At 41.6% G+C, this 27,707-nt stretch overlaps 1 protein-coding gene across 5 annotated transcripts in view; it reads right to left on the bottom strand.

The window, feature by feature from the left end:
* Nucleotides 1-7,315: 7,315 nt before the first annotated feature.
* rgs11 (regulator of G protein signaling 11) overlaps nt 7,316-27,707 on the bottom strand; it is a 91,284-nt gene continuing 70,892 nt past the window's right edge. For 2 of the 5 annotated variants that reach the window (XM_077614364.1, XM_077614365.1), the window contains 4 exons: nt 12,405-12,492; nt 12,171-12,309; nt 7,677-7,759; nt 7,316-7,580 (listed from right to left, as the gene is read on the bottom strand). In XM_077614364.1, coding sequence (XP_077470490.1) covers nt 7,460-7,580; nt 7,677-7,759; nt 12,171-12,309; nt 12,405-12,492 — 431 coding nt within the window. In that variant the 3' untranslated portion in view covers nt 7,316-7,459. Of the gene's footprint in view, nt 7,581-7,676; nt 7,760-12,170; nt 12,310-12,404; nt 12,493-15,377; nt 15,574-27,707 lie in introns of those variants that run through there. The other 3 variants (XM_077614366.1, XR_013304065.1, XR_013304064.1) reach the window with 3 other exon arrangements.

The following is a 27,707-nucleotide window of genomic DNA, read 5'->3' as shown; positions in this document are numbered from 1 at the left end:
GCGGAGGCATGGCTGAGTGGGTCAAAATATAATGTCCAGAATTCCCAAAAGATAAACTAAGCTAATAGCTCAAAGACTGCCTCTCGCACAACTTGAGTCTCGGAGTAGAGTCTTGAAAGTAAAGTTTTAAAACATTAAAGTTTGGAATATAATATATAAAGCAAAGTAACAAGTAAAATCTTAAGAGACAATAAAATGTAAAAATAAAGGATAAAAAAGCTCTAAAAAAGCCCTAAAACACAGAATACGAGTGAGGGTTAGGGAGCCACTGCAACTAGCAGCCGCTTTGAACGGCGCCTATGATGAGCACCAATGCGAAGCCCCGCTTCACTGGGATGATTTGTGGGCTCAGCAGGGGTGCAATGAACCAAACACAAGATTAAAACGTCCCAGTCTTCAAGGCCAAATAGGAAAAAAAATCCGATAGCGTCTCTGGTATTGTTCAGAGGGCCGGTCCAAATGTGCCGGCGGGCCGCATCCCAAAAAAAAAAAAAAAAAAAAAATCCGATAGCGTCTCTGGTATTGTTCAGAGGGCCGGTCCAAATGTGCCGGCGGGCCGTATCCGGCCCGCGGGCCGTAGTTTGGTGACCCCTGCTCTAAAGGATACAATTATGCTAGAAATATTGACCCTGACAAACAAGGGGTGGTTACATTTTACTGGGTTCAATTCTATTTAGAATTATAAATGTGTGCATTTTGTTTCTGAATATTAATTGATGTGAATCTAAACTGTTACAGAGAACGGGAAAGCTGTTTTCCTGAGGAGAAAGCAGCCTGGTTTGCTTTTTGTATTTTTCCTATTTTTAGTATGATTAGTTAATTTGTGTAATTGTAGGAAAGAGGAAAAAACAGATATGGGTTTTGATCTTAACAAGGAAGCAGTGTTCAAAATAGAATATTAGCTAGCATGTTTAATTTTGACTGATAAGGTATTTAAATTTTCACAAACTATAGTGCAGACGAACTGTACAAAGCTAAAGGCCTACCGTGCCTACCAAAAATATATTCCAAAATTGATCCATAAATGTCTCAACAGGGGGGAGGTATGATGAACAGGTATAAATACCTATTTTAAAATTTTTGTAGGAACTGTTTAATTTGTTATTTTATTGATCTGTAAAGAACATGGGATCTCCAGAATCATCTGGAGTGACAATGGAGCTCATTTTTCAAACAGCATAGTGCAAAACAACTGGAAGAACTAGCTCGAGATTAACACCCTTTTGAGATAGTTATTGGAAGACCATTCCAACTTCCTTTATGGGAAGATGACCCATGACGAGAGACTAAGGAAGGAGAGAAACTTATCCAAAGAACATGTAAGCTGCCGTGATCTTTTTGTCTATCTTGCAGGAGGTGGTGTAGCCAGGTGACTGGATCCTGATCCGAGTCATAAAAATGAAGTCCTGGTTCTCTCCACGATGGGAAGACCAATTCGTGGCCTAACTCACCAACCTCCACAGCAGCAAAGATCGCTGAAAAGTCAAAGTCGATTCACCAACCTCAGGTCAAGGTAGTTCGAGATGCAGGTGACTCTGAGTAGACTGTAAGTCGGACGGTGTCAAAACCCTTGTCCAGCCACGAGCACCCCTCACTTAACCCTGACCTCCCATAGACTTTGCACCTCTATACAGAAGCAACAGTGAAAGCTGTTGCCACCCACATCACAGTGACTGGACTGTCAGTGAAAGCCTGGGCGTGTCTGAACGCCCCGCCCACAGAGACTCGAGTTGGAAAACAAGTGCAGGAAACGTCCTGCCTCATCACTGGAAAGGCAGAGCCAAGCGGTCCGCTCTTGGATGGGGCGATGGGGACCCAACCTACATCAACAGCATCGGGGTTCCCCGCGGCGTACCAGATGAGTATAAGCTCGCTGACCAAATTGCACGACTCCAGAACAGGACGGAAGAAGGGTTTGCAGCCATCCATGAACAGTTGTCGGCGACCTCCTTGATGGCCTTCCAGAACAGAATTGCTGTTGACATGCTCCTGGCAGAGAAAGGTGGCGTGTGCTCCATCTTTGGCGACCAATGCTGCACGTTCATCCCGAACAACACAGCAGCTGACGGGAGCTTAACCAAGGCCCTGGAGGGCCTTCGATCCCTCAACAGCAAGATGAAGGAACATTCTGGAACCGACACCTCAATGTGGGACGAATTTGGTCGCATGTTTGGCAGATACAAACGGTTGGTTGTATCAGTTCTAATGTCAATCGCTGTTTATGCTGCCATTCTCACAACTTGTGGATGTTGTTGTATTCCCTGTATTCGTGCGTTATGTCAAAGATTAATAACAAATGCCATAGAACCAGTCAAATCAGAAATGTATGCCTTATTGACATCTGGAGGCGAACCACGGGATGATGACGACGCCGACGCATCTGGGGATGAGGAGGAAATGCAGTTCATGGGACTGCCTGACATGTTCCCAGATGCTAAAGACTCTGGCATTGACTTTTGAGTGTAACGTTTTTCTGTTATTTTTGTGATCCTGTGATGCGAAAATCTGAAAAGAAGAGGTTATGGGTGATGATATTTTATAGCAGAATCCGGATAAACAGGAGGGTTATGTTGGAATTATTGTAAATAAGTTATCCTGATTCTGGTATGACTGTCGAAATGTTAGTTAATAGAATTAGGGATGTCTCGAACTCTGGGGAGTTTCACCTTATTCAACAAAGAGGAACTACCCAGGGGGGCCGACGTCTGTTTGAACTATTGTGTGAGGATTGCAGGATATCGGGAAAAAGACTATAAAGATGTTATCTTAAAAGGGGCATATGGTCATACATCAAAGAACCTTTTGTAACTGGGAGAGAACTATCTCTCCTTTGATCAGCTTGAAACTTCCTGTAACTTGGACACTCCCAAAACACAATAAGAGACTTGGCGGGAGGAGATATCTTCAGAGTGTGTCGAAGGACTGAGACTCGAGCAGTCCCGAGACCCTCTCATTTTTAAATAAAATAACCTCAATTCTTTGTGTTCTTACTTCTTACAGATTGGTGATACAAATGTCTGGTGTTTAAACCTAACAGCAACCCCTTCCAGGATGCGCGGTTTGGAAGATGAATGAATGATTGAACAATTGTGGGTATTTTTTTGTTTTTGTGGAGGCTGGAAGAAACTGTCGGCCGGAGAATGGTCTCATAGGAAAGTAGTGCCTTTTTGTGGCATCAATAGGCAGATCACTTCCTCAAAGATATCCGGTACTTGCTGTAACCCTCACAAAACAGAAAACTTTTGAAGAGCCTTGGGATATTTTTTTTCACTGCCCCAGGACAGGCTCAAAGGGTCACACACTTTGTTCTAGTTGTTGAGAACTCTAATTAAAATTAATACTTTTGCATTATTCAGACAGTATGGTTGCAAACACTAATGGATAAAGTTGATAAAAATTAAATTTCTTATCAGCAAATTGAATAATGGATTATTGTCGGCAACTAATTGTGGGGTTATTCAAGGTTAATCAAGGTGGAGGCATGGGTGTACACATCGTGTTGCCTAATGATGCCTCATGACCTCATTTAGTTTCAAGAAAGTTGTTACAAGTGCATTTGTTGTCATGTGTTTAGTTGATAAATTATAGGTCATAGTGTTGCAGCTAATGCACTTTTTCCAGTGGTGTGCCGTCAGGGCCTTCAAGGCCTTCTCTGCTGGCCTAAGAAATATCTGAATCACAGACTGATGTTAATTATATTTTGTCCATGAATACTTATTAAATAATTCCAAATTATCTGTTAGCTTCCTTTCATTGCTTTTCTCCCTGGTTGCACTGCTTCCAGATGTGTTTTCATATTGAAGCATTTAACGTAATCACATTTCAGCCATTATTTGTTGCCAGGGTCAGAAATCTGCCTCAAGGCCTTCACAATCAGTTCTGCAGGCTCTGCTGTATAAAACAAGCGTCGATAAGACTGTTGCTTTAACCAATCAGATTTTGAGTTGGCAACACCGCAATGCCTTCTCGCAGGCGTAGGGATACGTCATTGCCTTCTCGCAGGCGTAGGGATACGTCATCGCTTTCACCAACTATGATTGGCTAGTGATTGAGTGGACTAGCCAGAGTTAACAAACTGTATCTGGAGCGAGCTGCACAAGCAAATATATTGTTGTGTTGATTTAAAATCATTTTCAAGACGGACTATGCCAGAAATACGACAGGACAGGCTCGACTTTCAGCATTAGCTTCGATGGCAATAGAAAAGAAGGAAGAAAGGAGGATGGATATTGTGTAGAGTTAGGATTTTTGGTGAGCAAAATATGGCTATATTCCTAAATAATATTTCAATTGTATGAAATTCCCGGGGAAAGTCGTCCTCCGGGCCCGGTTCTGATATCTGAAAAGCTCCAGTGTTTGTATTTAAGCTCCAGTGTTTGGATTTAATGAATAAATGCTGCTAGGAAGTGGATTTTACCCCATTTTAGTGCAATTTTTGCCGGTTCGCCATGGATGTCCATCGCTGTCTTTCCCGGGAAAATCACCCCCCTGGCCCGGTTGTAATGTCTGAAAAGCTCCAGTATTTGTATTCAATCACTAAATGCTGCTAGGAAGTGGATTTTACCCCAATTTTAGTGTAATTTTCGCCGGTTCGCCAAAGACGTCCATCACTGTCTTTTCCCGGGAAAATCACCCCCCTGGCCTAGTTGTAATGTCTGAAAAGCTCCAGTATTTGTAGTTAATCAATAAATACTGCTAGGAAGTGGATTTTACCCCATTTTAGTGCAATTTTTGCCATTTCGCGTATGGGTGTATATGGACGTATCGACGTTCATCGCTGTCTTTTTCCTGGGGAAACGATACTCTGGGCCCGGTTCTGATGTCTAATAAGCTCCAGTATTTGTATTTAATCAATAAATACTGTTTTCGGCTGGATTTTACCCCATTTTCAGGCAATGTTTGCTGGTACGCCATTGACGTTCATCGCTGTCTTTTCCCGGGAAAATCACCCCCCTGGCCCGGTTGTAAATGTCTGAAAAGCTCCAGTTTGTGTATTCAATCATTAAATGCTGCTAGGAAGTGGATTTTACCCCATTTTTGTGCATTGATTTTTTTTCATGTGTCGCAGCTGTAGCTGCAGTAGAGGTTTTATAGCCATAAAATAGTTTTTGCTGAAGGCGTCACTAGGAAATGCACGGACCGCTACTGCTTCTTTCATTTTATGAATTGAATTGGGGGGTCCACCTCAGTTCTGGGATCCTGGGTTCAAATCCACATCGGTCCACCTGTGTGGAGTTTGCATGTTCTCCCGGGCCTGCATGGGTTTTCTCTGGGTACTCCGGTTTCCGTCCACATTCCAAAACCATGCATGGTAGGTTGTTTGGACAATCTAAATTGCCCGTAGGTATGAGTGTGAGTGTGAATGGTTGTCCGTCTCCTTGTGCCCTGTGATCGGCTGGCCACTGATTTAGGGTGTCCCCCGTCTCTGGACTGACATCAGCTGGGATGGGCTCCAGCAGCCCCCGTGACCCTTGTGAGGATAAAGCGGTTCAGAAAATGAATGAATTGAATTGAATGCTTTTATTGTTATTATACAAGTATAATGAGATTCAAACCTTCAGTGCACAAATAACAACAAACAGAAAAATAAATAAATCCAATTAATAGTAATTAAACACAACAACCAACAAACATAAATAAGGAATAAGTATTAAATAAATAAGTAGTCAACATAATAAATAAGTACCGAGTAGTCAACATAATAAATTAGTCGTAGTCAACATAAATAAGTAGTCAACATGAATAAGAATTAGTTCAATTATTTATTATTATTGGTCTGGCGACCAATTCAGGGTCCTTCCCCTTTCCGCTGTACATTGTAGGCTGGGATAGGCTCCATCTTCCCCCGCGACCCTCGTGAGGATAAGCGGTATGTAAGATGTATGTAAGATTCTTAACAAATATATGAGTAATTAACCATTTTCATCAGCCCTTTGCTTATTAGAGAAAAACCAGCAGCTGTTTTAAAAAAAAATGAATTAACATGACTTTGCCAGCTTTTTGTACAAAGATTTTTTTTCATTTCACACGCAGAATATGTATTAAACTAAACATTTTAACAACTTTTATGAACATAAACCAGTACAATTGTAATAAAATATTATTTTTGGAGTACTCATTCATTTTGCCTTTATTTTTACTTAAAACATGCCTAAAACAACTTGTTTGCTATTGAAGATTATTAAACTGTGAAGATAATTGCAAAAAAGTGCCATTCTTCTGATTACCGTATTTTCTCGAATTTAACGCGCACTCGAAAATAACACGCAGGTAATTTTGGGCCAAAAACATCTGGAAAAACGCAGTAATCGAATATAGTGCGCACCTAAAATTTCCCGCTGACGAAAATCAGAAATCTTACCTTTTTTTCTTCGTTTCACGATTTTTTTGTTCAAAACCGGATAGAGAAATCTTCAGGTACGAGCGTGTCGAGTGTCGTGCAGTTGGTGGAGTTATGCGTTTGAATTTTAGGACAATAGATGATACACAGAGTGGACAAACATATCATGTAGACATGTTCTTTCTCTAACTCTGGGAACATTGCTTTTCTTCCACGTCCTGATGCTTTTGCTGTTGCTTTTTCTTTCAATAATGAGTCTTTCTTCTTCCTCCAACCACGGATGTTAGCTTCACTAATATCGAATTTTCTTTCAGCTTCTCTGTTGCCCAATTCCTCTGCCACTTTGATGACTTTTCTTTTGAACGCTGCGGTATAACTTGCTCGTTTTGATGCCATGTTGCTTGTACAATGTCCAAAACTGAACTGAGAGGGTGAACTGAGACGAGTACGAGGCTAGAGGGGGGCAGTGGTGGTCTCGGCTTTCCGATTTTCGATCGGCTTTACGAGATGACGTAAAACCGAAAATTTTTCGATCGAAAATTTGTAATTTATTTTAGTTATTGATTATAACACGCACCCCATCTATTGGAATTAATTATATAGCAAAAATCTGCGTGTTATAATCGAGAAAATACGGTAATTGATTAATCTTGATTAATCTCAGCTAATTAGTTAATACGGTAAATAATTGCAGTAGAGATCTGAATTTGGTTGATATATTCTATAGATGTAGATGTATTTTATTTTATTATTATGGGTCCATGTAAGGATAGGCGGTTCAGAAAACAAATGAATGAAATATACAGTTGATACTAAGAGATGATGACTCCTAGGCAATATAGCTAAGACAGATGAGAACTGTGGCGTGAGTGGTTAGCACGTCGGCCTTATAGCTCTGGGGTGCTGGGTTCAAATCCATATATATATATATATATATATATATATATATATATATATATATATATATATATATATATATATATATATATATATATATATATATATATATATATATACACACAGTGAGCAGTTCAGGACATAATTGGAAGCAGTCGTTCAAAGTGAGAAAGTTTAAGTGGTGACAACGGGGCCTAGAACCTGATGTGTTTTAGCCTGTCTTCAGATGGCTGCATAGCTGGTTCTTGGCTGCCCAGAGCCTTGGGTGATGCAGTCTTCTTGAGTGATGACTTTGGCGGGTGAAGGGCTTGAGTGCCGTTGTCTCCTCATAAAAGGGAACACGCTGAAGAAATAAAGAACAGAAGTGAACGTTAGAGGGGAGTAAAGACATTGAGGTGGGTTCCTCATCAACCATTCAGAGATGTGTGATCCTTTTCACCTTTTCTTTGTCTCCTGCGGAATAGTAGCCCTGGCCAGCATGTTCTTATAAAGGTCCGATTTAAGATACCTGGGATAAGAATCCTAAAGACCAAAGCATACACACAGAAAGGCAAGAATTATATATTAAAAGTTTTAAAAATAAAAAACCCTTTATAGATATATTACTTAAGATTGTGTTGTTCTGCAGGGTTAAATCCTGGTTCAATTGCTTTTTTCTTAAAATACATAAAAGGAAAACTCACTTTAACACAATTTGATCACAGTATGAATCTATTTAAGAGTTAAATATATATTTAAAGGAGATGTTATTTGATACATTACATATTATCAGACGTAGGGTACCATGTTACATTTTTTTCTTTTCCATTTACCCATTTATAAGTTTAAAAAAATGAAAATATATCTGTAAGAGTTGTTTTATCGCACCATAATTATTCTTGAGTTTAGTTTAGAAGAAATGTTACTATTGACCCGCTATTTTAGGCTACAATAGATTTGTTACATTTTTCTTATTTATTCTACACATTAGATACGTATTAAATACATTTATTTAATTTCTGCCAGAGATGCCTACAGTGGCTCTACCAGTTACACCAGTGAGACGTTGCAACAATCACAAGATTCCATTACACCAAACAGACATAATATTACGTACCACACAAAAGCTTGCAGGCAAAAGTACAATAATCATGTCAGTCTGTCCCTTTTTGGGTTCATGTAAGAGCTCTCATAATTTCCTCTCTCTGATTAATCAGAGACATTTTTAGCGCAAAACAAATGAGTAGAGATTGACCTGAGACTTTTTGTAGTCGTGAAGCATCTGCATCGGAGCTGCAAGCAGTGTAATTTCTAGGTTACTTGAGTACATTTCTGGCTACTCTACCCAGCTCTGTGTAGTTATTGTACAAAAGTTTGCTCCCCTTAAATGTAGCCAAAGAAAAACAATGAATAAACATCAAATATTACTTAAAGGTGCTGGAAACCTCTCTCAGAGAATGCAATCAGATTCCTTTAAAATTGTGTAGAACATTGGACAAATAAAAATAAAATTCTGTCTGGAGAATCCTAAACAAGCAATAACAATAATAAATATATCAAATGAGAATGAAATTGAACAGAAAGGAATATAACCTACTTTGATTAGCTTATGATACTTATGTTAGCATTTACTGCTAAAAGAAAAAACAAACTCAGCTCTTTTTGCTGGATATAATTTAAATTTCTTTTTTCAAAATTGATATTAGGCTTTAAAGACTGTCTCCCTTCACCTGTAAAGGTTCTATCCGTTAAATCTTACCAAAAACACTATTGATTCTCTAATCTATTTTTGTGTCGCTAGTATTTTAGATCCTTTTTACTCCTTGAACGGGGATGGAATTTTAAAAAAATAATACAACTCAAATTGATTTTCTTTTAAATACATGAAATCTGTTTAAAAATAAGTACCGTATTTACCATATGACTGAATCGAGGGTACAGCTTATATGCGCATAAAAAGTCGACATGCATGAAACTGCAAGTTGACAACGCCATAACACCATAACATCATGACCCCATGACGTCATGGCAATGGCGCCATGACGCAAGACAATGCGGCTGATACGGCAATTTATTTCAAAAAAGAGAAAGGATAAACAGATAAAACGCTAAACAAAATGTATTTTGACGTCAATGAATGAAATTCAAGAAAAAAAACTCACTTGCGCAAGTCACTGCTCGCTCGGGGCGCCGCCATCTTACCTAAGGCGCTGCCGTCTTCCCTAGCTAAACGTGCTCTGACTAGCCAGATGCGAGTAGCCTTGATTTTGAACTAAAACAAATTTCCACTTTGATTTTTTGTTTTGTTTTATTTCTTGTTCAAAAGTGACAACTATTGCAGTAATATGAACCATCGAAAGAATTGTGATATTTCGTGACCGAACGTTTTGGCGAAAGACGTTTGGTTCCCGGACGTTTGGTCGACCGGACGTTTGGTAGAATGGACGTTTGGTAGAACAGACGTTTGGTAGAACAGACGTTTGGTCGCCGGGTTCGCTCGCTGTCAAATTATGACAGAGAGTTTACTGTTGATATTTTGATATTAGATATTTAGTTATTAAACTCTCTCTCATGATTATAATTTTGAGAGCTAACTGCAGGCACCAGGCAGGGAAGACCCGGTGGCTAGCCAATTGCTGGGCTCGAGGAAACAGCCAACCATTCATGCTCCCACTTACATATACCTAAGGGCAATTTAGAGTGTTCAACCAGCCGACGCTGGATGTTTTTGGGATGTGGGAGGAAACTAGAGTATCTGAAGAAAACCCACACAAGTCAAGGGAGAACATGCAAACCCCACGCAGTGAGGACCAACCTGTGATCGAACCTTCAACCCCAGACCTGTGAGGCCGGTACGCTAACCAATCGTCTACCACAACGAATATCCACATTTCTTGTATCCCATAATGCCCTAAAACATGGTGTCATTACTGTGATCCTTCTTCACTTCGTGGCTTCAATATTTGGAAGCCACTTCCCTGTCTTCCTCTTGCCACTAAGAAAATGGTGTGAGACAAAGGACTGTCACTCAACTCAGCACCGGGAAAGAAAATGGCGGGCAGTGCCTGTCACTTTTATCCGAAAATAGAGCTTTCTTAGCGGCCGTGAGCCTCTGTGAGGATGTATTTTTTTAATCAGAAATGCGAGTGACGTTACGGGGAACGCAATCAGCCATGTCCAAAAAAAGACTTTGGGTGGCGAGGATGGCTGGATGCCGCGGCTTGAGCAACGTAGATTTTCCCCAGAGATGTTTCAAAGCTCCCAGTGACATTACAGCGGATGCTGCAGTGGAGCAACGTGGATTTCCCCCAGAAATGTTTCAAGGTTGACGTTATTGCGGACGCCATCGGCCTTGTCTGAAAATTGACCACTTTGGCGGTGATTATGGAGCGGAGGAGCAAAATGGAAGTCTAATTTCTTCCCAAACAATCACGGCAATTATAATGAAGAATGTGATCTTCGTACTCTGAGAAATCGGCTAGAAACTTTCAATATGGTTCACAGCTTGAAGCAAAGTGTCCCAGAGATTCATGACAACACGGTCATAGCCATGGAATATGGCAATCGTCTTGACAGTTTCATGTCCTTGACAAAAGCATATTTGTACTAAAAAAACAGCGGTCATAACTTGACATCAACATCTTCCTGTGTGGCGAAAACTTCTCATAAAAGCCCCTCCTGAAAAGCATTTTGATAGATGAAAACAAATAGCTGTCGCCATGTTACTTGTGCGCCGAAAACCTCTCGCAGAAAGAAGCTCATCCTGCTGCCCCTACGGTGCCTCTTGAAGATTCCATCGATCATCCAATGACTCTCAAATCTGACGAAAAAGACTTGGATTAAAGCTGCCAATAACCAGTTTTTTTTATCAATTGGAGAGGAACTATTTTCAATGTGACTGTCACGCTAAGTGCGGCATCGAGCGTGGAACGTAGAAGGACCCAAATGCAGTGAAGCAATCAAGGGTGTGGAATGGAGTACTCTAACAAAAACTTTAATAACTAAGGCAGGATCTTCAGAAAATAACAAGGACTTAGATTTAAAAAACAAAACCAATTCTGACATGGAAAGACATGGGGAAACGAGTAACTTGGAACAAGGCATTGAGTAATCGTACACAAATCTGGGTAAAGCAGACGATCCGACAAAGACTCACAAACACACAGGGTTTAAATGGACAGACAGGGGTTGATGATAAGATACACACACCGGATCATACGGGGTAAAGGAAACCATGAGGGACGCAATTGGCGAAATGCATACAATAATCCCAGGGACAGCACACACATCCATCCCAAAACCCCAACTACACATAAAAGTGAGTACAGTACTTAAAGTATTTACAATTTTTTATATATAGATTATCTTTAGATATTAATACATTACAGTCTTTTCATATGCTTATAGCTGAAATATTTAATAAATACACTTCTTGATAATTGTATTTGTGTACTTGTAATTCTGTATAGGCGCGAAAACATTTAATATGGTAGTAACAATAGGGGTGATCCTACTTCTTGGTTTTACGATTATCACGGCCATATCCTCGACCTCAGCTGGCTATTTACTGTGTAGAGTTTGCATGTTCTCCCGGGGTTCGCTTGGGTTTTCTCTGGGTTCTCCAGTTTCCTTCCACATTCCAAAAAGATGCATGGTAACCTGTTTGAACACCCTAAATTTCCCATTGGTATGAGTGTGAGTGTGAATGGCTGTCCTTCTCCTTGTGCCCAGCGATTGGCTAGCCACCAATTCAGAGTGCCCCACACTTACTGAATCCTATAGTACCAACAGGACAATACAATAAAAAAAATTGCATAGTTAATGTTTAATTTATTCATTCAGAATCCTTCAAAAGTCTTAACTTTGTTCTACCAACAATTTATTCTTTTTTACTTTGAGTTTACAGCACCTTTAAGAACACCAATAGCCTATTATTAGATCAAATGGCCCAGACCTTCTTCATCAGGAAGTAGATGTGCATTTGCGCATCATCCATGACAAAGCGATGTGGGTTTTGGATGCCCTCTAAGGTCTTAGCCATGGTCTTACTGTCAATGTTCACCCAGCGTGCGGCTCCAGGCGCCAAGAAATTTCTGGTTAACATTCAGCAGAGCAATTAAAATAAAATGGTAAGCCTCAAAGTGTGTATTTTTGTCATATTTGGCAATGTCAGTGTCTTTGTTCTTACTTGTATATTTCAGCTACTTTCTCAACAATTTTGGAGCTTTCTCCATGCCTAATGTCCTCACAGGCCTGCCAGAAACACAAATTCTCCGCTGGTGAAAAATAGAAACAAATTGACAAGAGTGAATGATGGCAACAAATGATTGCACGTTAGACAGAAAACAAGAACTGCAAACAGTACTAAATGGGCCTGAGCAACCCCAACGTGGCTCAGACTCCTGGAGCATGCTGAGTCCTGACTCAACGTGGCGCGGCGCAAAATCGCTTGTTCATGCAGAGAGGCGTCAAACACTTGAACTTTGAGTGCCAGTGGAGGCCACGCACAGTCACAAAAACTTATTGTTTTGATAACTTTTGGGAACAAATCCCACTACATCTGAGGCCGATCGATATGTTAAATTCCCTGGGATGAGTTTGTTCAAATGTGCTGCCTGAAAGGAGCCAAAAATCGCTCATTTTTCCAACTTTAAACCATGATAGCCAACTCCATTTTTGGTTTGGGACATGGGTACAAGAGACCGTTTTGTGCAGTTTCTCACTTAGTATCGAGTCACCAAATTTCATACTCTACGTTGAAAAAACAGTGTTGAGCAACTTTTTGTACAATGTGTACGTTAAGGACATAGTAAGTTTGGAGGACTAACGGATCCATGTTTCCCAAATTTCATGGGCCGATGTACTTTTTAAGAGGCAGATCTAAGTACTTGTTACTGTTTAATGCAAACTACTGATCGCCACGTCAAAAAGCAAGAAGCCATGGGCATGGGCTTTGAAATTCAGCATGACCAAAGTCTTGTAAACATACAGATGGAAAATCAGATTAAAAAAAAACCCAACCTTGTAGTACCTGGACAGGAAAAAGCTAAGAGAAATGCCACCACTAGTTGGCGCTGTTGAGCGTTCGCAAAACACCCCTATAGGACCCTTATGGTAGGACAATAATCAAGTACAGTAAGTCTGGTGCACACCTATTGAAGAGCAACCTAGTTGTAGCACTTCAAAGTTGGGGGTAAAATTTGGCAAATATCATTTTCAACTTGCAACGACCTGCACATGCAAAAGCAGAAAAAAGTGACTTTCTTGCTGCTAGTTGGCCCATTAGAGTTGTAGCAAATAACTCCTACTGATCTGTTTAAGATGTGACTGTTTATGAGATTAGAACTTTTGGCGGAAATACGGTGAGTTACAGCTATGTTATGGCTGATTAAAAAAAAGGAAAAACATTGAAGGGGGCATCACTGAGCTGTTGTAACCACCCCAGCTAAAAAAAACTACATAAATATGACGGTAGAATATACTTTCAATTTCGTGTTGAGTAAACATGGCTTGGAATGATTGGTACCACCAGTGGAGGCCACGCCCAGTCACAAAAACTCTTCATTTTGCTAACTTTTGATCACCCATGAGGTCTCATCGTGGAGCACAGAGAAGCAGACCGTGGGTTCTGGCAGCTGGACCGCTCCCTTTGGAAAGGCTAACAAAGAAAGATCGAGTTTGTCTTCTTTACACTATCTGGGAACCGGGGCAAAGATCTACCTCAACAATTTAGGGTCTTGTCTGGGATAGTGGTAAAGACTGTTGAAGAATTTGGCCACAAAGACCAGGTACGAACAGATGATGGACACATCATGCTCGACCACAATAAGGTGAGCAAACCCGTTTGATCAAATCTGCAATTGGTTATGACTAAAATATAAGTGTCCTGCATCCTAGTAGTGACCTGTCTGTAAATTAAAAAAATTGAAAAGAAGACCTAGGATAGAATACAGAAACATATGAGAGGTATATACAAGAGACAAATAAGAGGAATGGAATAGAGAAAATAGAGTAAAGGGATACCTGAGTGTGGCAAACTCCACCAGTATCCTGACGAGGGGCTAGAAAGGCTGAGTTAGAGTACCGGAGCCCTGAGGAACCTTCTAGTGAAGAGTAGAACAAGACCAGGCAACACGCATAGTAAGAATGGTGGAATGACTGGACACTGAAACAAATGAGGCACCCAGTTAGGCTGACGTTGAAGTAAGTGGACGGGCTTCCATATTTACAGATATAGAAGTGAGAGAATTGAATAAAGAAAACTGTGAGCTGCCAAGCAGCAAGAACAGAGAATTGAATAAAGAAAACTGTAAGCTGCCTAGCCGCAAGAACAGAGATTTGAATAAAGAAAACTGTAAGCTGCCAAGCAGCAATAACAGAAGAAAAGTCCTGTGAGCTCAAGAAGCATTACTCGAGAGAAGAGAAAATGAAAAAAATAAATGAGCACTCACACACAGATGCATGAATGTTGATGTGTATTGTAAGATATGCTGACTCACTCTTTGCAATTGCTGGTTAATATTGCATCAGTTTGGTGCGAGTTATAAAAACAGTCGAGTCAGGTTAAGACATGAACTGTGCAGTTGTTTGGGCGTATCAGCCCACACCCTGTTTCTGTTATCTTCTCTGTACAGCACCATGTTTTTCACATATAAATAGTGGCACAAGCTGTTCGTTCGGAGAGAGTTGCAGAGGAACAGACATGCGTTCATGTTGTTCGAGCTCTCCCCATTCTGCAGTCTGGTAAATAAACTGAATTTCGGAAATTGGTCTCCCTCTTTCTTAACCTGATCCTGAAGTTGTTTTACAGAAATCCAACATGTATGAATGCCAAGAGGAAGTGAGTTGAAGCAGCAGCGGTCTATTGGAATAAGGATTTTTGTGTTGCAACTTAAATCTAGGTAAAATAATATAGTGACAACTACCAGACTTGACAGAAGACCTACTGACTATAATTGAGACAATGGACGGAGAATATCTCATCTCATTTTCTGAACCGCTTTATCCTCTTTATGGCCGCGGGGGGTGCTGGATCCTATCCCAGCTGACTCCGGGCCAGAGGCAGGGGACACCCTAAATCAGTGGCCAGAGCACAAGGAGATGGACAACCATGCACACTCACAACCATACATAGGGGCAATTTAGTGTCCAATTGGCCTACCATGCATGTTTTTGGAATGTGGGAGGAAACCCACGCAGGGAAAACATGCAAGCTCCACACAGGTGAACGTGATCCGGATTTGAACCCAGGACCCCAGAGCTGTGAGGCCGACGCGCTAACCACTCGTCCCACCGGGCCGCACTGGACGGAGAATATGACAGAGAAATTGATGACGAGAATGGGGGCCAGGAAATCCCTGTAAGATTATAGGAGAGCAGTTGAAGGTTATGGAGAAAGGGTTAGAAAAGTCACATGACCCAAAAATAGCAAGGAGCTAGTGAAACAGTTAAGGGAGTATAAAACAGTGCAATCATAGCAACAACAAGATAAACACTACTTTCCAGTAAACTAAGGAAAGCTAAAGAAGCAACAATGTGAAGTCACAGTAAATATTTTGTACAGGAGTCAAAGAACAAGCAGCTTATTCTTCATTTTGTTGAAAATTGGATGTAACAAATATGCTTTTCTGCTGGCCAAAAACGCATATTTGAGAAAATTATGATATGAAGAAACACTGATTCTGACTTCAGATGTGGAAGAAAAGTATTTGAAGTTAATTCGGCTGTTATATCTATATACTAATATGAAACAAATGCTGTGCTAGACATCAAATTGAGTTAAAAGGTAGTTGAGTGGTATTATGAAATTGCAGCTATTCACGGATGAGAAGTAAACATGAGATATATACAAGTTTAGATTTGATTCCGCTGCCTCGTGGTGTGGCGGTTCACTCTTCTGTGGGTGTCTCTCTGTGTGCCCTACAACTGACTGGCGACCATTCTAGGGTGTAGTCTGCCTTTCGCCCGACGATGGTATGGAAGATGAATGAATGAAAAAGATTTTATTCGATAGAAAAAAAAGATAATAATAAAAAAATAGTATTAGTTTGCTGTCAAGAATATGAAAAATTAAAATTGCTACATTAAAAGCTTATAATATAAAGATTTGATCGCTTAATGATTTAAAAGATGGATAATTAATACATCTAATTTAATACACTTTTAGATGCCACAAAGTCATATGTTTAGAAACTGTTAAAATGATTTCAATCAGATTAGGTAAATATTTCCTAATTATAAGGTATAGACTTGAAGAAATAATGAAAGAAGAGTTTTCAAGCCTGCTTGAAGTGTGAAAATATATTCAGTAATTTGCTAACTCACAAAATTATAACATAGAAATAAATGAGACCTAATATCGGGAGACCTTGACTAAAACCCTAGACCAGGGGTCACCAAACTACGGCTCGGGGGCCGGACACGGGCCGCCGGCACATTTGAACCGGCCCTCTGAACAATACCAGAGACGCTATCGGATTTTTTTCCTATTTGGCCTTGAAGACTGGGACGTTTTAATCTTGTGTTTGGTTCATTGCACCCCTGCTGAGCCCACAAATCATCCCAGTGAAGCGGGGCTTCGCATTGCTTCTTTGGTGACACGCGCGGGGAGAGTGTTTCCCTTTGATGCACGCGGGCACGTCCACCGTTGGATGCGCGAGCACAGTGATACCGAGACATCTGGACGATCGCAGGTGAGGGCAGAGCCCTGGGACCATCGCGGACTATTCAGGTATATAAAAACTGTGCAACCTGTTTGAGAACGGAATAATGGCGAAAAAGTTAGGTAAGAGACAAATTGATTCAGAATGCAGGGTATTTAACCTGGAGTGGACAAACGATTATTTCTTTATTCAATGCAAAGAAAAGGCTGTTTGTCTCATCTGTCAAGAGACGGTTGCGGTATTCAAAGAATACAATCTTCGCCGACACTACGAATAAACTGATAGCAAGCAGCGGTAAGCCTTTCACTGACGGAGAGTTTGTTAAGAAATGTATGGGTGCTGTCGCGGAGGAGGTGTGTCCCCAGAAGAAAGAAAGATGCATTTAATGCTGTAAGTCTGTCGGCGAATACAATGACCAAACGCGTTGAAGAAATCGGGAGTAATGTATATGCCCAGCTGCAGCAGAAGACGAAAGAATTTGACTTTTTTTCATTAGCACTGGATGAAAGCACGGACGTGCAAGACAAAGCGCAACGGCTCATTTTTATTCGTGGAGTTAGCGCAAACTTTGAGATATGCGAGGATCTGGCAGCCCTCCAAAGTCTCAAAGGGACTACAACGGGAGAGGATATTTTTGACAAAATGTGCCAAACCATGAAGTTGGACCTGGACTGGTCAAAGCTAGCTAGCATCACGACTGACGGAGCTCCTAGCATGGTGGGCGAAACTCGCGGTCTAATGGGACGCATGAACCGGGAGTTGGAAAAAAGGGGTCTCACTGCCCCGCTCGGAGTCCACTGCCTAATTCACCAGCAAGCACTGTGCTTGTTACATGGCCCTTAGCCTAGTGCTTTTTTATTGCCAAATAAATTGAATTGAATTGAATTGAATTGTAAAGTGTTGACGTGAGAGATTCTGCTCTGACAACTGAGCTGAACTTTTATCTGTTAAGATTGTGCATGGCACAACAGAAAGTTAATGTTCCATGGCTTTTTTTCTATGAAGAACCCAGAGAGAGTTATTTAGTTATTATTTATTTCATAAATAGTGTTATTTATTTCCTGTTTTTTTTCTGTGAAGAACTCAGGGGGTTATTTAGTTATTATTTATTTCATTAATATTGTTATTATTTGTTTCCTGACTTTTTTTCTGTAAAGAACCTGGAAAGGGTTATTTGGTTATGTGTGGCTTTCTGGAAAACAATAAAAAAATTTAAGCTCCCCTACGATCGTCACACTTTTTCTGTTACAAACTGACACCGGCCCTCCATCAGAGAAGGGAAAGGTTATGTGGCCCTCACAGGAAAAAGTTTGGGGACCCCTGCCCCAGACTCTATTGTCGAAATTATTATAATGAGTTAAAATTGATAGGGTAAGTATTGATACATTTAAATGTAGATTTTATTTGGATGAAAAGTGATCAAATGTGTCTTTATGGCATTAGAGCTATGTTGCCATTCCACAATGTTCTCCCATGCAAACTGAGTCTTTGCCTGGGTCATAAATGGACAGATTTTGGCTTGTGTGGATGAGTTGCTGTAGGTTTTAAATTTCAAATTGGTCATTGAAGTGGATTCATTATCCATGGGGAGACAATTGGTTAAATCTATCAATTGGAAAAAGAGGATGAATATTCATAAAATATCATTTTGGATAACATATTGACCAAATCAGCCTCCCAAATTCATTGGTGATAAAAAGAAGAGTAATTTGCTTAGGCATCACCCAGACAGCACAAACAAGGAAACACGCATGTACACACCACCAAAATCCCAACAAAACGTGACAGTACCCCCCTTAAGGCACGAACCCCAAACGTCCCAAAATCCAAAACTCCTATATCAAAACAAATGGGAGGGAGGCAGGGGGCCAGAGGAGGGTGAATGTGCTGTCCAAAACATGGAAAAAATGAATCCCCAGTCGGGAGGGCGACCTGGCTGGCCCGCAAAGAAGCGGCAAACATGTCCTTCAGTGGGTCGTCCCGGCTGGCCAGAAAAGAAGCGGCGAGCAGGCCCTTCAGGGGGTCAGTCCGACCGGTCCACAAAGAAGCGGCAAGCTGGCCAATCGAGATGTTGTCCAGTCAGGCCCACATAGCACTTCCGGTGCGTTTTGCCCGGGACAGTCCATGCAGAGGATAGAGCGAGGTGGCGGATCGACTCACCTAACACTGCGGCAATACTGCCGGAAGCATTGAACAGGGAGCTCGAAGGCTGACTGCCCCCAGAGTCATCATCGTCGTCTATGCCTCAGAGTCCACGTCAAAGGGATGGCTGTCTGCGGCCTCGAAGTCCACACCAAAGGGATGGCCATCCTTGGCCTCTAAGTTCTCGCCGTTGGGGTCTCCGTCCTTGGCCTGCAAGTTCTCACTGTCGGGGTCTCTGTCCTCGGCCTCCAAGTTTTTGCCGTTGGGGTCTCCGTCCTCGGCCTACAAATTGTAGAGGCGTGGGTGCTGGGCGCTGGTCTTGGCACATGGGTGTGGGGCCTCGGCGCGCAGGTGCGAAGCGTCGGTGTCGAGGAACTAGGCGCCGGCGTCGGTGTGCAGGAACTAGGCATCAGCGTTGGCGCGCGTTGGAACTAGGTACCGGTGTGGCCATGCACGAATTGAACGGCACCTCGAATTGAATGGCACTACGGGGGAAAGTTTGAAAAATAGAGTGGCATGCCGGTGAAATAGAGGTTTTTCTCAACCCGAGAAGGTGGTCAGATGGCAAGCGCCTTCTTGCCTGGGATTCATTCTGTTGTCACATTAGCGATGCCACCAAGAAGCAATTGAAGAAGCTCCATATTGATGTGTCGTGATTCCAGGAGGCTGCACTAAATTTATACAGGCCCCCGAGGTCGACTGGAATGCCCCATTCAAGGCCAAAGTCCGACAGTTCTACGAGAACTGGATGTTGCACGGCGAAAAGAGCTACATACACCAAATTTGGCAACATGGAAGCACCTATATTGGAAGTTTATTTGAAATGGATTGTTGATGCTTGGGATCATCTGCCGAAGGATCTAATCATCAAGTCATTCAAGGAATGCAGACTGACCAATGCTCTCGACAGCTCGAAGCATTGCCAGATCCATTGTTTCAGGTCAGACGGCCCGAATCAGACTGGTTTGCAACTTCTCCAGCAAGCACTAGCAAATGCTGGCAACGATGAACGTGAACTCACTCAGACACTCTAAGGTGATGCGGAAGGTGATGTGAATGACAAGGACGGCTACAACAGCGACGTTTCACTTTATTTTGACCAGTGAATTTGTAATTACTTACCAGTAATTGCCTTGTATTTGTGCCTTTTGTTATATAAATCTCTTACCTGGTTTCTGTTTTCATCCATAAAGTTTACCGCATCTTCTCAAAATTCTGACCAGCTAGTCGGAAAATAGGCACCCCCTAATTGAACGCCACATGTTTGAAAAAATAGAAGGTTATATATATATATATATATATATATATATATATATATATATATATATATATATATATATATATATATATACACACACATGTGACATGCTTCTTAATGTGAGTCTTAGGTCTTAGGCAGAAGGTACTGTTTGCATCTCGAGAATCAGAATCAGGACTCCAGTACGACCAAAGTTTAGTCCAGCGTATGTGCTTGCACACGATACTCACTGGTCTCCAGAGTGACAGTGTTAGGGTAGATATGCAGCCTCTCTTGCTGGACTGTAAGACTTCAGATAAGCTTTTACTAGAGTGGTTAAATGTAGCCCGTGCTAATGAAACGGAAAGGAAAAATACAAAGAAGTTTAGTACCCTACAGGCAGTGACACATGTTAGCAAGGTACAGTTAGAAGAACTACGACCTACCAATTGCCCTGTAGAAGAAAAACCAAAAGTGTCCCCTGAGGTATGAGCGGAGTTGACTGAACTTAAGATAAGTGTTGCTTCTCTTAAAGATCTCGGTGCAGAAATAGCTCAGATCAAAGAGACACTACAGCAGGCTATGTTTCAGCCTCAGTCCTACCTCCCACCCTCAGTTAGAAGACCAGTTAGGGAACCCCAGCCACCTTCTGCACAACAAAATTACTACAGCCAGCCCCCAGCACCCCACTGGAACACTAGCCGCCCTGCTTATGTCCCAAGGAGGTGTTTTGCTTGTCAGCAGGGAGGGCGAGATGCGAAGTGCACACACTGTTATCGGTAAGGGAGTGGAGAACATTTCCAAGCTGGATGTAAAATCCAAGAAGTCAGATCAATAAGAGAAGCCCCTTTTAAACGGCTAGTGGTTGCCTCTGCGGGATGAGTGTCAACCATGAACGAGGAAATGTCCCCTTTGACTTGCCCTTGCCTTCCTTACAGATGTGTTGTTCAGTGTCAGATGCAAATGAGACAGCTGCTGCGTCAATCAACTCCATACCAAAAGAAGAGACTATAGCAGAGCTAACTCAGGAAAGGGAAGGTGTGGTTCGTGTGCTTTGTGGCACATCCAGTCCACTGTCCATCGTCAATCCTACCAGCATGCAACAGCAGCAGGTGGGAACTCAGCAACACCTGATGGTGGAACTTGCCGATTCAAAAACAAAGATCAGACAACTTAGACAAGAGCTAGAAGAGAGGAATGAACAACTGCTGGACAACAGACACGAGCAGGAAAACATGGAGGGAGAAATAAAGAGGCTCCAGCAGGAGAATTTGAAGCTGCTCATATACGCCCGTGCAGTCCGCACCTATCGCGATGAACTGGATGCACTGAGAGATCGCGCAATCAAAGCTGACAAGCTGGAGAGTGAGGTGGCACGCGACAGGGAGCAAATGCACAAGATGGAGTTTTACAAGGCCAAAGTGGAGGATCTCAAAGAGGATAACAGAATACTGCAGGAAACCAAAGAGGTGTTTGAGGATCAATTGGCAGGCTGGAGGGCACGCTCAGATCAAATCCACCAGCTGGAGAAGCACAGCCTGTTGCTGAAGGCCCGGATCTACGAAATGGAACAAGGAAGGGATGCAGATTGTAAAAGCATAGAGGAGCTGCAGGATGAAAACTTGACTTTGTGTTTAGCTCAGAGGAGTAGCATGGAGGAGTCTCAGCACCTAGGATGGGAGATAGAACAACTATCTAAAATTAATGACAACTTTCAGGGGCGGCAGACTCTAAGTGAGGAGGTGAGTGAGCAGATCCGTAGTCGACTGGTAAAACTGGAGAAGGAAAACAAAAGTCTTCTGCAGACTGTCGAAGAGCTCAGATCTGTCCATATTCACAACAGCATGCAGTCCGACAGACATACTCATTACAGTGAGAACGATGAGGCCGAACAGTCGCTTCGGTGTTGTGGCTGGAAGTTATTGACAAATGAAAACATGTCATTTACACAGCCAGTGAAACAGAAGATATTTAATACCTTGCTGTCTGGAGTTTTTATGAGTATCAGCTCACAGAAGAGGATATGAAGTGACAAGTTCGCAAGACTGTTCAGGATAACAACAACAAGTGGAGAGATTCTTGGAATGTACAGATGTCGAGACGACATTTGATTTGTGGGGGAGAGTGTGACATGCTAGTGTTTGATTTATTGGCGATCCCGTGTTGAGGATGTGGGGCGGGGCATTGTGTTCCTTATAGTAGCCTTTGCTACTGTGGTCCCAGCTCTCTGTAGGCCATTTACTAGGTCCCGCCGTGTGGTTCTGGGATTTTTGCTCACCGTTCTTGTCATCATTTTGACGCCACGGGGTGAGATCTTGCATGGAGCCCCTGATCGAGGGAGATTATTAGTGGTCTTGTATGTCTTCCATTTTTCAATAATTACTACCACAGTTGATTTCTTTACACCAAGCGTTTTACCTATTGCAGATTCAGTCTTCCCAGCCTTGTGCAGGTCTAAAAAAAATTCTCTGGTGTCCTTCGACAGCTCTTGGGTCTTGGCCATAGTGGAATTTGGAGTGTGAGAGACCGGATGTAGACAGGTGTCTTTTATACCGATAATGAGTTAACACAGATGCTATTAATACATTAACGAGTGACAAACTCGTCAGACCTCGTTAGAAGTTAGACCTCTTTGCAAGCCAGAAATATAATAATCGGACATAGGCCCCTGTCGTCGTTATCACAACACAAAAAGCCTACTTGTCATCACACGCAGAAACTGCGTGTGACAAAATTGATGGTGCTTCTCCATAAGCTACGTTTACTCGGCAAAAGACCTAAATCAGTGTAAGTTACGGACTTGTAATTTGGCATTCTGCTGTTGTGGATACAGGTCACTTACCTCTCGCTGTTTGTAGCTGACTAAATAGTTATTTTCCACTCTAATTTGTAAATAAATTCAAATCAAACAATTAGATTTTCTGTTTTTTTTCCCCACATTCTGTCTCATGGTTGAGGTTTACCCATGTTGACAATTACAGGCCTCTCTAATCTTTTCAAGTAGGATAACTTGCACAAATGGTGGTTGACTAAATACTTATTTGCCCCACCTTGTGTACACATACAGTTGGTCTTATTATTCAGACATTTCTTTTGTTAAAGAGCCTGAGAGGAAGGATCTGCTGAAGCGCTCCTTCCTGCAATGAGGGTGCAGCTGTCTATTGCTGAAAGAGCTTCGGAGGGACTCCACAAACTCATGCAGGGGGTGGGAGGTGCTGTCCATGATGGACATCATCATGGCAAGCATCATCCTCTCTCCCACTTTCTCCACAGAGTCCAGAAGACAGCCCAGAACAGAGCAGGCGCTCCTGACCAACTTATTCAGCCTGTTCTTGTCCCTCTCCGTGCTCCCGCAATACCAACAGACCACTGCATAAAACACTGTAGATGACACCACAGTGTCGTAAAAGGTCCTCAGCTGTGTCCTGCATACTCCAAAGGACTGTAGTCTCCTCAGTAGGTAGAGGCGGCTCTGACCCCTCTTGTACAGGGCATCTATGAATGTGGACCAGTCCAGTTTGTTGTTGAGGTGAACACCCAGGTACTTAAAATTCTCCACGATTTTAGGCTCTTAGGAGGAGTTTAACTTGCATTGGGTTTTCAACCTATTTCAAGGGTGTCAAACTAGGGATGGTTCGCGGGCTGCATTAACGTCAACTCGATTTCATATGGACCGGACCATTTTAGATGTAATATTTAGATTTTTTTGTGGATGGATTAAAAACAATTGCAATTAATAATTTAAAGAGGGGAAAATCAAGAAACATGATATAAATCTATAATCTTTATTTGAATTTGAACCTAAAACAGAAAGTCGGCACTCATGATTTACTTTCTCGGGCCGCACAAAATGATGCAGCGGGCCAGATTTGGCCCCTGGGCCGCACAAAATAATGTGGTGGTCCAAATTTGGCCCCCGGGCCGCCACTTTGACACCTGTAACCTATTTCATATTTTATGATAAAAATAGCTTGGGGGGGGGGGGGGGGGGGGGCTTCGGGGTGCCACGAGTGGTTAGCGCGTCGCGCTCACAGCTCTGGGGTCTTGGGTTCAAATCCAGGTCACATCCACCTGTGTGAAGTTTGCATGTTCTCCCCGGGCCTGTGTGGGTTTCCTCCGGGTACTCCAGTTTCCTCCCACATTCCAAAAACATGCATAGTAGGCTGATTGGACACTAGGTACGGGTGTGCATGGTTGTCCGTCTCCTTGTGCCCTGCAATCGGCTGGCCACCAATTCAGGGTGTACCCCGCCTGTGGCCCGGAGACAGCTGGGATTGGCCCCAGCACCCCCCTTGACCCTAATGAGGATAAAGCGGTTCAGAAAATGAGATGAGAGCTTTCAGGGGATAAAAATATTTATTAATATTGGTTTTGAATGGGTGGTTTATTCAAAAATACTTTAACAATAGTGATTAGTTGTTTAGAGAGAAAAGGCTGGAAAAAAGTTGACAATATTGGCAACAATTTGTGAGTCCTTTTATCAAACACTAAAATATATCATTGGGACATGCCTAGTGAAATGTAATATTTTTCTAATTTTCTTATTATTGGTTAATTGTGGTAACAGTGAGCTACGGAATATGGCTCTTATTTTAAGAATAAACATTGTCTCCTTGGTGGGGGTGAGACGGGTCGATTGCGGGAGGAATTCAGCCAGTGATTTTGCTGTTCTTGGGTAGGTTAATAATATGGGTCTGATTCAAAAATTAGGTCTCATCCCACAATTACTAGAAAGGGTAAAACTCGAACAGGATACAATTTATTGACCTATATACTAATACTAAACTTTTAAAAGCAGAGCTATTACCACCTCATTCCTATGCACAAACAGCTAAACTGATAGCATTAACAGAGGTGTATGACTTAATACAAAACTAGGGGGTACATTTTTTTTCCAAATGGTTAAAATGTTTGTTTACATGGATACGTGTGTGTGTGTTTTCAATGTGTCACAATTTTGCCCATTACTGCATTATTGGCAAACAAATTAATCACAGCCACTTGCATGGCAGTCGCTCATGCTGACTGACTGAGGCGACTAACGATTGCAATTGGACTTTCAAAACAAATTTCTGTTTGTAATTGTGTGGTGCACATATCTAATTAATTAATTACCTATTTCCTTTGGGAATGATTTTGCTAATAAGACAGCAAAGGGGGGGACGGTTCTGCCAAGAAGCCCTACATGGAGACGGCAGTCTCCACTTGTGATCCACCAAACCAAAATTATGCATGCTAGACTGGTTGAACACTCTAATTTACCCCTGTCTGTGAGTGTGTGCGTGAATGGTTGTCCGTCTTCTTCTGTTTTTGACCGGCTGGCCACCAAGATATAATCAATCGATCAGATATCAAGGTGGAAAATATTTGGAAATTTGGAATCGATTTCTGAAATTTCCAATAAGCCGTTTTCAGGGATGACAGCGACAGATTATGGCAGAAATATTTTATCATATTAACGTCTAGTGAAATGCAGCAGCAAAGTCCAAATTTGAAACTTAAAGTGTGAATGAACAAATAAGCTGGTCTGCGAAATGGGGATTTTGGGAGCACTGGAAAAAAACAGTCAAATTTGTAAATACTACACTTTCTTGGGTGGGCTACTAAATTGACTCATGGGAAGTCTCATGTCGCAACAAGGGGGGGTTGGGCTGAATGCAGCGCCACTAAACAACTTTTGGGTTAATTTTTCTAAAAATAAAAATTCCTTGGAAGGAATTGTTTGATCGGTGCTCCACATATTCCCCAGGGCAATAGATGACCAAGGCGTGGTCAATCCCCCCAAAAATATGTAAATTTCAAAGACTAAATGACAGTGGCAGTGACAGTGACAGGTATTGTCTATTTATTATAGATGTTTTTTAAATGGGTCGAAATTTCCGACAAATTTAATACAACTAAAGTAATGGTCTCCAATCATGAATTGGACAAATTAAACTTGCTACATTAAAAGGTTACAATCAAGTTAATACTATAAAGAATTGATTGCTAAATGACTTAAGAGCTGCATAGTTAATAACTAACATAATACACTTGCGGATGCAACAAGTCAGATGTTTAGAACCTGTTATAATTGTTTAAATAAGATAAGGTAAATATTTAGACTTGAAAAATATTGTTTTTGAGTTTTCGAGCCTGTCTAAAGTGTGAAAATATAGTCAACTAATTTGTTAACTCACAATTCCTAAATATAGGCATAAATGGGACCTGACATCGGGATATTTTGACAAAAGCTCAAGAGTCTATTATCAAAATTAATATGAATTAATATTAATATAGTAAGCACTAATACATTTGAATGTAGGATTTATTTGGACGAAAAAGGGAAAAATGTTTTAATGGAATTAGAGCTTTGTTTCTCATCCCACAACGCTCTGCCAGGCAAATTGAGACTTCGCCCGGGTCATAAATGGCTAGATTTTGGGTGGATGAGTTTCTGTAGATTTTAAAGTTCAAATTGGTTATTGAATTTCATTCACTACCCACAGGGGGAGATTTGATTAGAACTATCAATTGGGAAAAGAGGATAGATATCCAGAAAGTATAATTTTGGAAAATGTGTTGACAAAATCAGTCATGCAAATTCAATGGTTTTAAAAACAGAATAGTCATTTGCTAAAGTTTAAAAATCTAGGGAGAAAATGAATAATTTAATCTGTGTGAATTTGAATGTTCGGTCGGTAACCCACATGTTTCATCAATACCAAGAAAGATCAACCATAGCAATATTTAATTTATAAATCACCAAAGAGGAAACAATTTTTGTGAACATAAAAACTTGTAGAAAGTGGTGGCATTTGGAGATTTGAAATGAACACCTTTTTGAAATGCTTTCTGTTCAGGTTTAATGAGTGGCCTTTACAATTAGCTACAGCTATATGGTGAAGCGCAAATATTATGTTAATGAATAAGAAACAATTTAACCATGAAATTTGGAGTCCTTGATTCGTATGCATTTTAAAGTTACGTGGTTTAATTGCTGTAAGGGCGCAGTAATATTGTTAGGAGTAGCCTGTTATTGTTTTTCGGCGGCGACTCCCTCGTCCAGGGGACCCCCCTGGATGTGCCCGACGACTTTTCTAAGATTCTGGTGTCTGTTAAGGGCATGGCGCTCGGCCATCACTTAAAGGGCCAGCGGGGACGCTCGCCGGACCAGCCACTCCCACTCCTCGCCAAATGCCGGCGCGGACGCCCGCCGGACCGGCCACTCCCACTCCTCGTCAATTGCAGCTGCGCGTGATTCAAAATTAGTTCGTGTTGTGTCTATTTAAACCCCACTGATTATAATGTCATGGTCGGATTTTCTGCCTTATTTCCCCTGCCATGTATCTACGTTACCTCGTTCCTCGATTCCCCGTGTTTTCCCTAGTCCAGTTTAGTTTTGTGTTTCGATTCCTAAGTCTTTGTTATTTTGTGAGATCCTGCCTAAGTTATTCAAGTTTTGGTATGA

This window comes from Stigmatopora argus, chromosome 12 (genome assembly GCF_051989625.1).
Source record: "Stigmatopora argus isolate UIUO_Sarg chromosome 12, RoL_Sarg_1.0, whole genome shotgun sequence".
NCBI classification, from domain to species: Eukaryota; Metazoa; Chordata; class Actinopteri; order Syngnathiformes; family Syngnathidae; genus Stigmatopora; species Stigmatopora argus.
This window is presented reverse-complemented; position numbering and strand designations above follow the sequence as displayed.